Source organism: Melanostigma gelatinosum (genome assembly GCF_949748355.1).
Source record: "Melanostigma gelatinosum genome assembly, chromosome: 6".
Lineage (NCBI taxonomy): Eukaryota > Metazoa > Chordata > Actinopteri > Perciformes > Zoarcidae > Melanostigma > Melanostigma gelatinosum.
The window spans coordinates 23,460,197-23,477,095 of record NC_136639.1 but is presented as its reverse complement, the minus strand read 5'-3'; the positions used below and the strand labels follow the sequence as shown (position 1 = coordinate 23,477,095).

At 42.0% G+C, this 16,899-nt stretch overlaps 2 protein-coding genes across 3 annotated transcripts; one reads left to right on the top strand and one right to left on the bottom strand.

Annotated features, from left to right (window-relative positions):
- Positions 1–1,873: 1,873 nt before the first annotated feature.
- On the bottom strand, positions 1,874–4,181 carry gpx8 (glutathione peroxidase 8 (putative)). 2 transcript variants are annotated; one of them, XM_079269995.1, is made up of 4 exons: positions 3,919–4,181; positions 3,512–3,773; positions 3,311–3,400; positions 1,874–2,479 (listed from the first exon to the last, which is right to left on the bottom strand). In XM_079269995.1, exons 1-4 carry the CDS (start codon positions 4,120–4,122, stop codon positions 2,316–2,318), a joined length of 720 nt encoding a protein of 239 aa, XP_079126121.1. In that variant the 5' UTR covers positions 4,123–4,181; the 3' UTR covers positions 1,874–2,315. The 2 variants fall into 2 exon arrangements, with proteins under 2 accessions (XP_079126121.1, XP_079126122.1); XM_079269996.1 differs by lacking the exon at positions 3,311–3,400 and having other exon boundaries at positions 1,894–2,479.
- On the top strand, positions 4,163–12,612 carry LOC306778311 (cell division cycle protein 20 homolog B-like; the record flags this gene model as incomplete). Its single annotated transcript, XM_079269776.1, has 10 exons — positions 4,163–4,168; positions 6,271–6,372; positions 6,823–6,898; positions 8,653–8,769; positions 9,692–9,909; positions 10,065–10,159; positions 10,292–10,520; positions 11,240–11,365; positions 11,727–11,850; positions 12,515–12,612. The coding sequence occupies 10 exons, from the start codon at positions 4,163–4,165 to the stop codon at positions 12,610–12,612; spliced, it is 1,191 nt and encodes a 396-aa protein (XP_079125902.1).
- Positions 12,613–16,899: the final 4,287 nt, after the last annotated feature.

Below are 16,899 nucleotides of genomic sequence, written 5' to 3'. Positions count from 1 at the left end.
GCGGAGAGGGAAGGGGAACGGGGCTTTACTTAAGTGGAGATGAAACTTACAGGTGGACCATCAAACGACTGGGTGAGTAATTTATAAATTGTCGTTACCAAAAAAAAATAGCTTTATAGGTTGGTATTTATCATTATGAGCTGCTGCTGCTGCCAAGACAACCACTTTAATCTAAACACATGGCTGTGTCTCTTTGGTACAAACAAGTGAGCTTATTCAACTGTTTACACTTTCATTCAAACAACACCTATTAATAGGCCACTCATTATGACATCAGTAAAAATTATTTTCAAATTAGAGGTCTTAGTTTAGCCGATAAGAAAGTCGTTTTTGGTGCGATAATGAGCAGCACTTTGACTGAGGCCTTTATTGTTTTTATATAACCATGACAATATGAGGAGAATGCTGAGACATGTAGGGAAGAGAAGACACTGCGAGGTACATCCGTATCAAAGGGTTCATTGTAGTGGCCTCCTTCTCCCAGTCTGGCTTCTGCTGGTGGTGACAGTGGCAGTGTACTGCTGCTGTGCTATCTGATGGACAGCTGTCAGCTGCACTCCTCACTGCTGCTACCGACTGAACTCAGACACCCTGCCGCTTATCACTCACCTGAGAAATAAAGACTCAACAGTCGGATAAAGTTTGGAGGGGAATGAACGAGGAAAGCATCAAAGGGACAGTTCACCACATTCAGAAGTAAAACATGTTTCCCCCCTTAGCGCCAGTGTCATCAACATTGTCGGGTCACGATTTTCTGGAGAGACGTTGCTGTGGTGACTCACATCAAAACAATCTAGCTTGATACATAGTACGACTGGTAAGAAGAAAAATACCAGTTTCATGTTGGACGTTCAGCTCGACAGTCAAATCCATTCATTTGCATACAGGCCTGTAAACGGTGGCTGGTTGGGAGGCAGTGTAATGTTAGCTGATGTTTGTTGTGTCAGCTCACTCTGCTCTGCTACCTAAACAGTTACATTTGACTCAACAGTTATTACTCATCCCCCCCCACCGGATGCTCAGACTCGTGCACTTTATGGTGCATCAGGAGATGTGAGCGACCAGGAAGTTCATTTTTGAAGTTGTCAAATTTAGGCAGCTGGTATTATTTTCACATGTTTGAGCTTCTGGTAGAGCTTTTTTTTTTTTTTAAACAGCCTGACGTTCTTCGGCTCTCTCCTCTTGTGGGTGGCTGGTAGGCAGTGTCTTGTTAGCTGGTTGATTCTGCGTGCCAGCTGCTGCTGCCCTCCAACTGTCCATCTAAATCCACAAACCAGGACACTCCTCCGCCAACGTATACTTCTACGTATTAAAAAATTTAAAATAAGCCAGGTTGTACACAGCAGACATCCTTCTGTTCTGCCGAGTGAAGCCGATGCAGAAGTGTCTTAATAAACTATACATTCTCTCTACTGACCAGCAGGGGGCGACTCCTCTGGTTTCAAAAATAAATCAGGATGTATAGAAGTCTATGAGAAAATGACTCGACTTCTCTTGTTAAACATTGTAAATATGAGTTTATGGTCTCAATCTCTAGTTGCAAGTGTTCTTCAATACAGCATGATGTTCATTGAGTAACTGATGGTCCATTTAGAGTCAACGGGGCTTGCTGTGATTGACAGGTCGCTACCACTACCTCTTTTTGGCGACCAGTCATCAGTCTTTTCGAATATTCAAACTGAGATGTGACACTGTAACTGTGTTAGAAACAATGTCAAAAATTGTTGCATCAACAGTTAATTAAGCAGCTCTAAGTATTGTTCTTTTGTTGCTGCCCTACATGCCAAGAGGCATAAAGGGAAATGATGATGAAGTATTGTTCTAGCTTTTAAACCATGAACAAAAAGATCCTGAGCTAAAGCAAGTGATCATGACTGAATTGTATTGTTGGATGGATGTTTCACAATATGCCGGGCTCAAATAAGTCAAAGTGGGCTAAAAAGGTTTGTGCTCCACCATAACAAAGTTTAATGTAAACATTAGCGAGAGATGGTACAAAGAAGACACTATACGCCAAACTAATCATTTGTAAAAAAAACACTGATGGCTGAACAATCCTTCAGCTGCAGCAGTGGTCATGATAAGGAATGTCCATCATGATTGTCAATATTAACCGCAGGATGGTCCCCCCCCCCCCACACACACACACACATACAAACACACTTTGTGAATGACTTGAAGTGGATCTTTTCCTCCTGCATGTTCCACCCAACCGCGCTCGCTGTAACACTTCAGAGTTCAGTCATGTCCTTGCTGCTAAAAAGAGACACACACAAATATTCACGCAGATGTGTGTCTGGTATGTTGTCGCACCATCATAGCTCCACCCGTTTCTTCAGGATGCTTTCTCGCACCAACGCCGTGGCCTCTCGTCGAACGCTCTCGGCGGGCTCGTCCGTTCGCCAGAAGCGGACCACCCTCCCCTCTGGATTCACCAGGAACTTCCAGAAGTTCCACTTGGGGGTTTTCTGTACCGAATCTGAAAACGCAGCACGTCGACAACACATTAACGGTGCACGTACCGACCTGAATGGATTACTGATAGGTGATTGTCGTCGCATTTAGAATTTTTTTGTATTTGTAGGCAATGTCACAGGCCGTCTAAATACATATTTTTTTGTTACTCTCTAATAAGCGTGTGATATAGATCAAATGTACACTGAGATGTAGTGTATTTCCCTCGAAGGATATTTGGAAACTGGTGTTGCGGTCAATTTAACACATTCAAGATACTTCCTCAAATTGATGGCAAAAAAAAGATAATAAAGTGACAGCTACCGCAGTACAAACGGTGTGAAAAACGAGGGTACGTATTGTCATGACGGTGATATAACTGATTCCATTCACACCCTTTACATCACCACGGTTCACAACAGAAGAGAGAAAACTGTAATTCCTGAAGACGCTGTGGTGTACAATCAGCAGCTGCCACAAAAAATAATGTTTCAGCAGAGATGTAAGGCGCTAAATTGAGATATCGCACCAAAACCTACGTTTAAACCGAGGTGCATTCACTTAGTTTACATTTTTACATTTTGAAGAACCTCAGGAGCTCACTGACGAGTTCTCCAGATGTTCTTTTGAGACGCCTGCCCATCCATACATGGAACCAATTTTAAAAACACATGATTTAAGTTAGTTTTTTCCCCTTTGAGGAAGCATAATATGTATTTTATATATCGGTGTATGTTTTGTTTGGGACATGACAAGTATTTGAAACCGGTTTTACCATGTAAAATAACAAACATTTACTCGTAACAGCTTCACAGATACAAATACTTTTTCGTTATAAATTGATTACTATTGATACCAGATTTGATCATAAAAAAATAACAGGTATTTGTTGTTGCAGCGCTGTTGGAAGATGTGGCGCAGCAGAAGTTTGGTCCGGACGCTCTTCCTGCCAGACAGATGTTCAAGTTCAGCCATGAGACATTAGTGATCACTTTAACTTCAATAGCAGCGACGTTAATCGCAGTGATGGTGTCTCTATTTGTGGTTAGATACCAACCTGTGAGGAATTTGAAGGCCGGGTCCGCCTCCGAGCCCATGATTTTGATCCTGCTGAAGAACGGGAAGGTGACGCCATAGGTGGACTTGGCAAACGCCTCGATGTCCCGGCTGGTCCCGGTCTCGGTGTCCCCGAACTGACCGCATGGGAAGGCCAGGACGTTGAAGTGAGAGGTGCCCAGCTCCCGGTGGAGCTCCTGCAGGGACACGTAGTTGGCTTCTGTCTGCTCGCAGTGGCTCGCCACGTTTACAACCAAAGACGCCTGTAAAAGAGGGGGAGACACGGGGTGTCGTGTGTACGCCTTATATGCAATGAAACACCAGCTGAACTCACGCTGGGTGACTTTTAAAAGGTTTGCACGTATTTCCTCCCTAAACTGAAACTCACGGGTGATGATGTGGACTCACTTTTCCTCGGTACTTCTCCAGAGACACCGTCCTCCCCTTTGCGTCCTTCACCTCGAACGAATAAAAGTCCGTCGGTTTCCTCGGCTTCAGCTGAGTCTGCAGCAGGAACAAACAGCCGACGCAGACTGTCATGCTCACCAGGACCGTCAACGTCTTCGCTTTCGGGTTGGAGGACTTAGTAGGGTAGCCCCCTAAGGCCTCCATCTTGGAGGGGGGGCGGTGGAAAAGTGAACCGTGGAACGAAATGCGGGTGCCTGCATAAAGTCCTGGAGCTCAGCTAAAGTTAGCGCGAACACTACGGCAATACCGGAAACTGAGCGCGAGACTTCCTCCAAAATAAGAAGAAAGTCAAAAGTTTAGAACTCTCAAAAGCCTGCTATGTTTTCGAGTTTAAATGCACACTCAATACTTGGGTCATGTTTCTGAGTGTAGTAATTTAGTTAAATATGAAATATGTTCATGATGACATTACACCCCTTTATATCTAGAATCTAATTTCTAAAATGAATTCCCGTACAAAACGTGTGCTGCTGTATTGTGTAGGCAGGCGACAACCTCTGGTTCTGCCGAGTGACGCCGATGTGGAAGTGTCTTAAAACTTGCATTCTCTCTATTGACCAGCAGGGGGCGACTCCTGCCTTAAAAAAGAAGTCTTATTGTATAGAAGTCTATGAGAAAATGACTACTTCTCACTTGATTTATTACATCATCGTAACATCGTAACATAGAAACATCGTAAACATGAGTTTATGGTCTCAATCTCCAGTTTCAAGTATTCTTCAATACAGCATGATGTTCATTTAGTAAATTATGGTCCATTTTGAGTCAAATAGAGCATAAAGCAGAGTATGCTTTAGGGCGGGCTTACTGTGATTGACAGGTCGCTGCCAGAGAAGTATCCAATGTCTCTACATTACTGCTTCACATTCCAAATATGGTAACTTCTGTTTATCGGTTGCAAAAACAACATCATGAGGCTTGAGGCTCCATAACAACAGTCCACAAACCAATGGGTGACGTCATGACTACGTCCACTTCTTAACTACAGCCTATAGTTGTAGGTTTACAGTTTAACCTGGAATATGAAACGTGAATGCATTTCATCTGCCTTAACTCATCTTTTAGCACAATTGTTCATCTGGTTCAATCTTGCCGTATTTATACCTGCTTACAAAAAAAGCTAAAAAACTATTTTGTGGTCAGAAACCAATAGCCTATAGCACATGTGTCAAACTCAAGGCCTGCGGGCCGAATAAAAGTATCCCCAAGGTCGAAATTATGAGATAGAAAGTTGAAATTATGAGATAGCATGTTGTCTGTGTATCGACATTAAAACTATCACAATAGGTGGACAGGAGAGGCAACAGCTTACAGATACAGACTTTTACAAATGTCAGTTTGTGAAGAAACACCATCGCAGACCGAGTTGATGAACTAGCAGCAATCTAACAACACAGCTAGCTAAGAGACGAGCAGGTACTCGTCTTGTTAATTATCTGTTGATGAAAGCACAGACAACACGGACACAGCGCATCTATCCATGTTTATCAGACCTGACTCTCAGTGAGGAGCTCTTGGATGAAGCTGCATGCACAGGACGATGACAGGGAGGAACATTAGTGATGCAGAGAGGTGACACAAACAGCTTTGAACAAAGTTAATGTCATAACTTGTGTTTGATATTTGTCTTTGTTCTTTTCTTTAATAGTTTGATCTTTGATACAGTCATGTGGGTTTCTTAACCATCAATTAAAATGACTTATGTTATAACAGAAATGTGTTTAAATATCATTTTTCATTTATATAACTGCATGTACAATATTTGTACACTTGAATAAACAATAATCAACTGCAGAGAGAGTTATTTCACAATATGTTAGGGGAAGTTAGTTATACAGTCTTACAGTTACAACCGGCCCTTTGAGGGCGACCGTGATGCTGATGTGGCCCAGAGTGGAGATGAGTTTGACACCCCTGGTCTATAGTCTTCATTTGGTCAGATTAAGTCAAAGAGAGTCTAGTAAAATACAATTAGACGTTTCAGTTGGTTGTAATTTAAAACCTCACCGCTAGATATTGCTAAATACTGCACCTTTAATATCAAGCTGTTGGACTGGAACCATAAAAAGGGAAACTATAAATAAAAAAAAAGGCAATTACAATGCTTTTGCTTTGAAAGTCTGAACCGGAAGTTTTGCTCTTTATCTCGCTTACTTGCTATTAGTAGAGTTGTGTGTTTTGAAATTTGTAGCGGTATGAATTTTGAGTCAGTTTTCATTATTCTGAGATTATTGTGACTTCCTGTAATATCTGTTTTAATGATTCATTGCTTCTTCTTTTTTTTCTTCTCAGGGACAAAATGAGGCCCATCACGTCTCGTACAAGCGGTTCAAGAGGCGGATCATCCAGAGGAGCGGCAGCGAGGGTCCAGCTGAGAGTACACCGCTGGCCACAGTGTGAGCTCGACACGGTCCGCCAGAGACTGGAGCTGGATTCGCCACCGAGACACCGTGAACCAGCACGGAGAGGCCCGCACCGAGGTATTATGTGAACCTGTGATATTGATCTCCCTCACTCACAACAGTTAAATCATCAAGTGAGATCAGGAGGTAATTGACCCAAACAGTTTTGTGATCACTCCAAATTCTTTACAATTTTTTTGGAGAAGTATTGTTATGTGGGTGTAGTTAGTGGACTCAAACAGCAGGTTTACTCAAGCCAAGACTTTATTTTAACGGTGCAGGAGCAGTCACAGAATGAGCCAACAAAAACCAAAGACTAACTGTCCAGCAAATTAAAGTCACTCCTATAATCTCCACCGGAGTCGGGAGGGAAGCTCGACCGCACTCAAACTGAAGACACAGAAAAAAAATGGGTAACGATCTTCACTGAATCGGTGTTCAGACTTACGTGACCAGACTGGTAACCGGACGGACTGACGAGGCAGAAGACGCTAAGGCGTTGAAGCGGGTGGAAGACGGTACGACCTGACAACCCCAGACTGCAGGACCAGAGCTTATGTAGTGACAGGAGACTCATTAGTGGGCCCTGAGTCTGGTGTGTCAGGCTGCAGGAGGTGATCGGCTGGAGTGTCCTCAGCTGTGCACAATCAAGGGTGTGGCCATGGGAGGTGTCTGGAGGCAGAGGACAAACACAGAGCACATGGCACACAATAACAAACAGGGGAATGACAGAACACATGAGGAGAGGAGATCAGGGGAAACAGAGGTAACACCGAACAGGTCAGACAGGGATCCTGGATACTGACAAGTATAGCTACATGGAAGAAAATACTTCAATCAATGTTTTGTTCTTTGCCACAATTTAACTGTACAAAGACACAGATTCTCTGCTCATTGTTTTCCACCATCACATTTTTACTTCCTCCCAGAAGTATTTGGGCATCTGAAATTCATTATTATTATTATCTCAGGTGGTAGGAATTCAAGTTCCACCTGTATAATAAGTACGAGTTCTGAAAATGGCATATTAAATGGTCTGTGTTTTCTGATTGATAAAATCAGTGTTATGGACGTGTCGATGCATTTTGTTTCCTGCAGCGTGCTTCAAGTGTTACACCTAAGTGTTGCATATCACAGTGTTGCAGAGTAACAAATGTACAGTTTAACTGTAAAATACATTGCCTCAGATATCCAAAAAGATGTATTTTTGGGAATAAATGGCCCCCCCAAATTCAATATCAGTCAAAGTGTTGGAGAGATTTAGTTTTTGTTGTTAGCTTTCTAAACAACAATAGAGCCAAGCCACAAACCCTCATGTGTCCATTCCTTGTCCTCTTCACCACTATGTCCAGCCATCTCGCTGTGAGGATTCATTGCAGCTTTGTGACATGTTTTCTGTGACATTACCTCCTAATCAGAGACAGAGAACACACCACGCACTGCAGAGGGACGGCCCGCCACAGAAAATGCCCTACAACAGGTCTGTCTACAAAGTATTAGACTCTCATCTGCAGGCGGTCTTTTATTTATCACACGGTCCTATCAATGATAATGTTAAAAGTCTTGTCACTACAAGACTGACTTTTCACAACGGACTCAGAACAACAGATCTGGTTTCAGTTTTTTCTTCAGGTTCAAATGGCAAAGAAACATGTTTCAATATGCCACAGTGTTTTTGATTGGGTTTATTAAATGAAAGATTACTTGAATAAGAAAAGCTGGGAGCTCACTTGAAGTTTATTTACGCAAGATCGGGGGCATTCTGATCGCGTACAGTGCCCCTTTAAGCTAAAAATAAAAAACATTACGCAGTTATAACACCAGTTATGAATAACACCAGTAATGAAATGGAATTTCATTTAAACGTCATGTAAGACTATATATTCTTCTTTTGCAGGGATGGGTGTGGAGAGCTGCGGTTCCAGAACGTGGAGGTGCACTACCGGCCGGTAAAGCATGTTTCCTTTTTTTACTTTCACTCCACTGGGTCAAACAATCTGCAGAAATGTTTTCAAGCAACAGAGACGGTCTGAGGTCCGTGGGCGGTCTATGTTTATGGTGTATTATTACATTAGATCTAGTCCAGCCTGTAAATCTTATGAAGTGTGTTTTAGTGGTTTTATGAAGGTGTTTTAAAAAAAAATTCATTTTTTTTCATTTTAGTTTCAGTGAATGAATCAACAGTAAACCAAAGATGCATTGCTTTCGGATGTGTACATTGTGTGCATGTGTTGTAACTGTGTTTTGTGTAATATATTTTTGTCCACGATAGATTCTGATGGGAGAAGACATGCTCTGCTGCCGTTTGGTCTCTTGGACAAAACTTCCACGAGTCAGCGGGGAAAGTCGGTGATGAAGTTGGCGGCACCGTCGCTGCTGAACGACTACTGTAAGAGAAGATACAAATCCTGAAAAAAAACAATTAGGCTGGTCTTACTCTGGAATGTTTTTTTGGGGGGGGGGGTCAACAAAGTCTTTGTACACTCAACGACGTTAATCTTTAAAAACAGGTCACAAATATACAGTTTCATTCTAATAAAAGGCTCCATCCTTTCATAAAACAGCTGGATAGTTTTTTAGCAAATGTTACATAAATTAGAGGAAATAGTGTACGGTATTTGTTGGGGGACTATTTTCAGCTGTGGATTAATAATGCTCTAGTTTGTTGTCTGTGGGATAAACGGTTACACTACAGCTACTATTGCGAGCACTGAGGTCTCGTCCTCTGTATCTTTATAGCTTGTTCTGTTCATTTGTGGGTTTTAGCAACTTGGGGAAAGTTTAAATTTTACAATTAAAACAAAATGTTTTTTATGAGTTTATTCCCGGATTTGTAAACTTAAATTTGTTCTACTTTTACGTCAACAAAACAATAAAGAATATTTATTCCCAAGAAGTTTATTTGTGGCACTATAGAGAAGGCTTGGAAAACAGGATTTAGAGCTTCAAGTTGGGGAATAAAACTACACAAATAAACAAAATGTATATATATATATAAATAAAATACCTTTTCAGTTTCTGGTCAAAATTGTCTGATGGTGGTGCATGCAGTGTATATTGGGGGACTATTATCTGTTTTCCTGATCTTTATAAGGTCACATGACCCCTGCTCTTATTGCTTTTTTAATAAATGAACACAGCGTTGAACATCACATGTGGCAGATCGAGTCAGCAGCAAGATATCGCTTCTGATTGTGGCGAATGTTGGTTTTTTAACAAACCTAAATCACACCGTAGTTTGTCAGGACTTGACTCAGAATAGCCCCTGTAGCCCGTCTCTCTCTCTCTTTTCCATCCCTCTCCCTTTTCAGACACCAATCTTCTCGACTGCAGTTGTAACGGTGTGGTTGCATTAGCACTGGGCTCTTCTGTCTACATTTGGAATTCAGAAACTCGCGCCCTGGCGGGATCTTTGGACCCAAGTCCACAACCGGGACCGGCGCGCCATCGGACGCCGTCCATCTCCTGCCTGAGCTGGAGCCGGGACGGCAGCACTCTCTGCGTTGGGACGCGGCGAGGGGAGATACAGGTGGCTGCTCTCTGGAGCTTGACGTGAATGAGTACAGAGAGGGTGGAAAGTGATTCATGCAAACTGCGGTATGGGGGCCTGGGAGGGGGGGAAGGGGGGTGTAACATCAGCAGGATGACTGGTTTGTGGCGTCTCTCTCTCTTTGACTTTCGTAGCTGTGGGACGTTGAACACAAACGGAACATGAGGCGTCTGCCGTCACACCTGTCTGTGGTCAGAGGGCTTTCCTGGAAGCAGCAGTTACTCAGCAGGTTGGTGCTGTCAGGACGCAAAATGAAAGTTACAAAGAATCCCAGCATCTTTCTTTTTTTCAAAAGGGCATCACGCTGAGTATCAATAGAAAGTATTCATGCAGGGGAATGAGAGTTAACACAATCCCACAGCGGCTCTGCTCTCGGACGCATCCATCACCTTGACCCTCGGGCTCCTGAGCCTCTGGTGGGCGCCTTCGTCCAGGAGGATAAGGTCTGCGGCCTCCAGTGGTCACCGGGAGGCGACTGGCTGGCCAGCGGCTCCACAGAGGGCCTTCTCCGTATTTGGGGCGGTGACATCGCTGGGGTCACATGGTCACGTCAGCCAATCACCACGATGAGACAGCCCAGCGCTGTTAAGGTCAGTGTGAATGCTTTGTGATGGGGGACTTAGAAATTAAAACAGATCCTGTCTATCAGATGTGACACAGTGACCTTGACAAGCTCTTTTTTCTGATCACTGTAAAACCTTATCACCTTATTTAATACACTTTAATATAATATATAAATATAAAATATATATATTACATAAAACATGAATACGTTTTATAGGCACTGTATCTTGGAATGCACTGGTGTGACTTTAAACTCTGTTGTATCATCTGGCATTCAACCATACTGCTGTCTATTCACACAAAAGTATGTTGAACGATAGCGCACATATATAGTATGCGATTTCGAGTGTAGTGCTTATAGTGAAAAGCTAATGTTAGCATGCTAACATGCTCGGCGACGGATATTTTAATAATGTTAAAACCCATGCAGCCCCAGCCCTAAGAACATACCCTTTTAGTGGGAAAAAGAACACCTGCATCATTCACAGGGGGAGGACATGATTGACACGACCACAATCACACACTGCAAGCAACCGTGTGTTCTGCTATATGACTTTGCAATGACCCGTCTTAGCTCGTGCAAACTTCAGCAGCACACTACGGGATGGTATGCTGAAGGGTTTTGCTGTTGTTATACGGAGGTTTAAAGTGGTAGTTGATCCTGTGACAATTCAGTGGAACAACAAGACAATCTGCTGACAGTGTGTGTGTGTGTGTTTTAGACTCACTGTATTTTTGTGTTCAGGCAATGGGTTGGTGTCCATGGCAGAGAAAGATGATCGCCACAGGAGGCGGGTGGAACGATGGAGAGCTGAGAGTCTGGGACACAGATTCGGGGACTTGCGTGACTTCTGCCAGCACAAATTCTCAGGTGATTAACGGGAGTTTACCCCCAAAATAAAAAAACATCAACATGTCTGGCTTCTCTTCAATATAATGGGACTATATGGCAGTCGGCTTGTGGTGCTCAAAGCGCTCAAAGGTCACTCAAGAAAATGTCACAGCAACCGGGTGATGATTTCTCAAAAGAGACTTTGCTGTGGAGATTTTTTGCTTCAGGCAACTCACACCAAAACAATTTTGACTGGTAAATAGGACTCCACCGTAAGAGGAATAATATGTAGTTATTATTTTTGGGGTGAACTGTCCCTTTAAGACTCAAAGTGTATCAGAGTTTTTTTTTTACTGTGTATACATATCAGACAGACCGTTCTTTATGACTCCAATTGCAGATCTGTTCTCTGCGCTGGGCCGAGAAGAACAAATGTCTGGTCACAAGTCACGGCCTTCCTCATCACCAAGTCAACTGCTGGTCCTGGGAGTTCCCCTCCCTCAGCCCCGTCTACCAGCTGTCAGGTTAGAGAAGCTGAAGCATGATGTGCAGCTACATCCCTCAACACATTCACAACAGCCTCGTAGGAATAAATGTATCGCACGCTGAGTAATATTCGCATAGCAGCGTCCGTGCGATAGTTGTGTCATCTATCACTGAGATATTCGACAGACATTTTGTGCTGACTCATTTGTGTCCTGGGCTTCCAGCAAATGTGAAACTGCGAATTGAACATATCAAAAGTCACTACGTGTGCTATGACATGTCACAGTTTCCTGAGGTATTCATGAATTTGTCGGGGGCGAAAAACATCCTCTAAAAATCCTACAAAGATCATTTACAATATCTTTATGACTTCCTTTACTTTCAGTAATTGTGTTATTCATTTTTTTTTTAAACATTCAACCTGTAATGTCCTAAACTCTTTCTATTTCTTCATGACTTACTGTTGAGTAAATGTGCGTGCGGCCTTGCATTGAAATTTGCAGGTTGCTAAAACTTTCGTGTTTTGATGTGACACGAATTATGACATGAAAGTCCCCACAATGCTTTGACTCCGACAATGACAGAGAGCATCACGGTCTGCTGTTGATCCCTTTTATCCCCCATTGAGACAACCCCTGTTTTAAATGAGAAAGAAGGTATTTAAAGGTCAAAGTTGAATCGTGTTGGATTTTTATTTTTCAGGTCATTCTCACCGAGTCCTGCACTTGGCCGTAAACCCTGACGGCACTCAGATTTTCTCAGCTGGAGCAGACCAGCAGTTTCACATCTGGGACGTGTGATTGCACAACATCACTGAAGGTGGACGGTGAATGTTGGAGACCTGTGTGAAACCTGTGTCTACACATACAAGAAGCTCTCTTTTCTTGGTAATGTCATTGTGTGGAGAATGCACATTTCCTGTCCCCTGCTCTGAGCTCACCACAGGAAGAAGCTAACAAACCACAGTCAAACTTACCGTACTTTACGTAAAATGACACATTAAGAAGTTCCTTAAATTATTGACAATATATTCCTTTTATTTCGTTTTTAGCTATGGATAAGTTTCTTTTTTTTTGTGATTGAAATATGCACAACAGGGCATTCATGTGAGGAAAGTACAGGAAATACTTCCAATGGACTGAGTGGCTCAGTCTATGGTCTCAACATAAAAAGACTGCAGGGAGGTTGTGTGTGAAGAACAGTAACAATGATAATAATGATTTAATTTCAAGCAAGAAGCAGAAAGTGCTTTCCTGTGCAGGGAGACAGCATAAAAAGAAAATCACGCCTTTAAAATCAACAGCATTAGACATAAAACCATCCAAAATTCTGTAAACAAATAATTCTGGTCAGACAAGAAGGCGCCAAGAAATCGTAATCCACCACAAATGTGTTCTATGGTTTGAAGGCATGGTTTTCAAAGCCGAGACAGTGACCAAAGACTAACTGGATGATTGCCAAGAACGGCGTTAGCTCGTTCTTCTCTTGAATTGAAGGGTCGCGACCCTCAACGTGGCGACAGCTGAGCCGGCATCTAGCAGCTAGCGGTGTTAACTGCGGCAAAATTGCTGACAGAGCTAACGGTGTTTACCTGAGGGGAATCGGGAGAGTTGGGTGCACCGCATCCGCGACCCGAACGACGGCTTTGTTGGCTGTAACCGGGATGCACCGCCATGCAGAGTGGTGGACACGACCTAGCCAGCGGGGCAAGCTCACATGCCACTAACGTGCATTAAAGGCATGCACGGCATGTCAACAAATCAAGGAGAAGCTCGTATTACAACCCACACAGAGGGAGAGCGACTTCGTTCTCTGCTCAGTTAGACATTACCCCACTCTTTACACAGCTAATACTTGTTTGTTGCAATCTGAATACTCTGAATCAGTGGCGGCTGGTGGAAAATGTTCTAGGTAGGGCCATCCTATCAATTTCAGCAAACATCCCAGTATGATTTAATGCAAAAAAATGTAAGTATCAAACACGCATTATTACTTGGCAGTTAAATATTTAACATTTATTCCAAAAAAAAGCAGTAAATAACACTAATATAATATAATATAACATGTTTATTTATTGAGATGCCCCTATGGACCTTGTTATAGGAGGTAAAGATCAGGAGAAGTAAACATGAAGCGTAATTATGAATACTGATGTTAAATTAAGCTATGATGAGTTTTCACTGTTAATTTAACATCTCTATTACATGTTGATGTCTCCATGACCAAGTTAAGCAGATGAGACTGAGGACAGCTGTGTAGAAGAAAAGATGTTCACTTTGTCTAATATGTAGCTTGACAGAGTTCTCCATGTGTGTTTCCTTACCTCCTCATCCCTCACTCCCGTAACTGTCCGTGCTGGATCCGTCCCCATTGTTTTAAAAAGCTAAATATGTTATTAGCGTGACGTCATCCAGCTAGCCAAACCTGTCTGGTGTACAGCTAGTAGTGAAGCCAGATAGTTTTGGCCCCAAGCTGAATCTATTTGAGGGCGCTGATTGGCTAAATTGTATGTCACTCATTTATATCTTTAATCAGCAATTGGCTAAACTGCTTTATAGACCGGCCTCTTTTGGGCCAAAATGATTTGGCCCAAATAGTTACATTACTGGGTACATTCCATAGTTCAAAAACACAAATATTGACAATATTTATGACAGTATAATTTATGATTCTTATAATTTTATTTTTATTTATTTTTTTGTGTGGCTCATGGTGGGGCTAGGCCCCATGGCCCTCTATTGACCAGCCGCCAACTCTGAATCCTGTATATTGCACCTTTAACCTAATTTAAGCAGCCTATCTGGACAGTAAAAAGTCATAAATACACCCTTTAAAGCCTTATATATGATGATGTATTTCATAACCAGTGCAAAGGGGCTCCGGGGAACTTCTAATGCAATTTCTCATGCACAATGCTACTTGTGTAACTTGTAAAAAGTATGTTAATGTTTTGTTCCATGTATATTATCCTTTCTTTCTTGCTAACCTCCTGTGATATGTAACTAAATAAACATCGTTATATGTGCCACTTTGATCAACTAAATAAATTATGGGGGCTTGATTCCCTCTATTTATCAGGTGTATGTGTTTTTGCTTGACATGTACTGAAAATGTGTCACTTCCAACGATCTAACAGCTAAATAAAGTACATGTCAATAGATGCAAAGTACTCTTAGCAGAGATGTGTGTTGAAAGATTTCAAGTGTGCAACCAGACAAGACTTCAGAGAAAAGTACCTGTGGTGAAGACTTCCTTTAAAAAAAAAAAGACCCCGTGGAATGCGATACTTCATTGAGTTAAAATGTGCAGACACGGACGCGACAAACATTTGAGGTCTGTCACCACAAGCATCTAATTCTCAAAGACTACACCACGACACTGAAGTTCAGCAAAGACACACATGCACTGGTGATTAGATGCACAGTCACAGTCATAAAGCAAGTTCTACTTTGTCTTTACTGCTAGTTAGCAGACGTTGGCATGCTAAACTAAGGAGGTGAACATTATACCTGCTAAATATCAGCATGTTAGCATTATCATTGTGAGTGTTGGCTCAAAGCACCGCTATAAAGCTTCACAGAACAGCTAGCATGTCTGGAGAGTCTTTTTCATTTTTTAACTGTCACCGAGTTTTTAAAACATTTTAGGTAAATTGTGTTTTCTTTAACGCCGTTATTGGAGATATTATAATGCAGAGAGGACAGGAAACAAGAGAGAGAGAAAAGGAGAACGACATGCCACGAAGGTATTTTCACTTTACACAGGGTGCCAAAACTGCAGCAATTTTTAACAGGTGTTTGTTACTTCTGATGCTTTGCAATGTACAGCTAAAGCAAACCAGTTTTTTAAACAAAATGACAATCCAAGAAACAAAATGAGAAAAACTGACATTACGAAAGAAAAGAAAACCATAAAAACACCATGAGAGACCTGCATCCGCTGTCTATTTGTGTGTCCACTGCAGCCCAAAATCTGGTTCCCAAAGTGCTGAACTGCTTCCAACTTCAGAATCGCGGTATGTAAATAACAGATTTACCAACAGGACAGAGAGAATAATTAATTATTAGTGACAGATACTCAGAAACACTGTTCATAAGGTCAGGATAGACAACACTGGTAGTTCTGTTAGCTGTTAGCGTATTATGACTAGCGCCCCCTACCGTCCAGGGGCTGGTTAAGAGTAATGAATGAGGAGTCAGTAGGCAGTCAATGGCAGTATAAAACAGGCAATGAAAGGTGTTTTGAGAAAGCGTGAGTCACTGCAACCACGACAGGTCGTTGAGAATGCCGCTGAATGTGAGATTAGCCGTGGACGGACACAGAGGTGCACAGTCACTCATGTATGCACACATGATCTCCCTCGACAGTATTCACGTGTTACATTTATCACCGTCTTATCCACTACTACTGGAAGGCTACTTGATTCATTTTCTTACTTTCTCATTTCTGAAATATTGCCAGCGTCATACCATCACTCAGTGTAATCTCAGCCAATGTGTTATCATGGAGCAATGGAGCAAATGATCTTCCGTTGACTAATGAATGATTGTAGTGTCCATGTGGAAGACTTGCTTCAAGCTGGGAAACTGCTTTCAGGCTCTCCTTCTTCTCAAAATGATGATGCACTGTAGGGTCAGCAAAGTTCTCTATTATCTCTATGTATTTTAATTGTTAAACTAGGTGGCAGAGTTTGCACGACCAGCCTTGGAAAGTTAAAGTTACTTTTTATCTTAATATGCAAACAAAGCCTCACACAGTATCCAGTTAGTTAGTTAGTTAGTTAGGTAGTTAGGCACAAGGTACGCAAATGTGAAATATTCAAGTGCTATTTATGTGAATGTGTCAGCAAATTCGGATAGTATGGTATTTGGCATGACTTATATTTTGTTTGTTTTCAGTGTGTAATTTGATACAGTATTTAAATGTAGGTCCTATAATCACAGGCTGACTATATCAAGACAAATGATCATTATTTATTATTATCAGCAGTTGGATGTCTTGGACCGATGGCAAAAATTCCCATTTCGAAACATGTTACGTTAGAAAATGCTATTTTCAAACATTTACAGTATTCTGATTCAAAATGA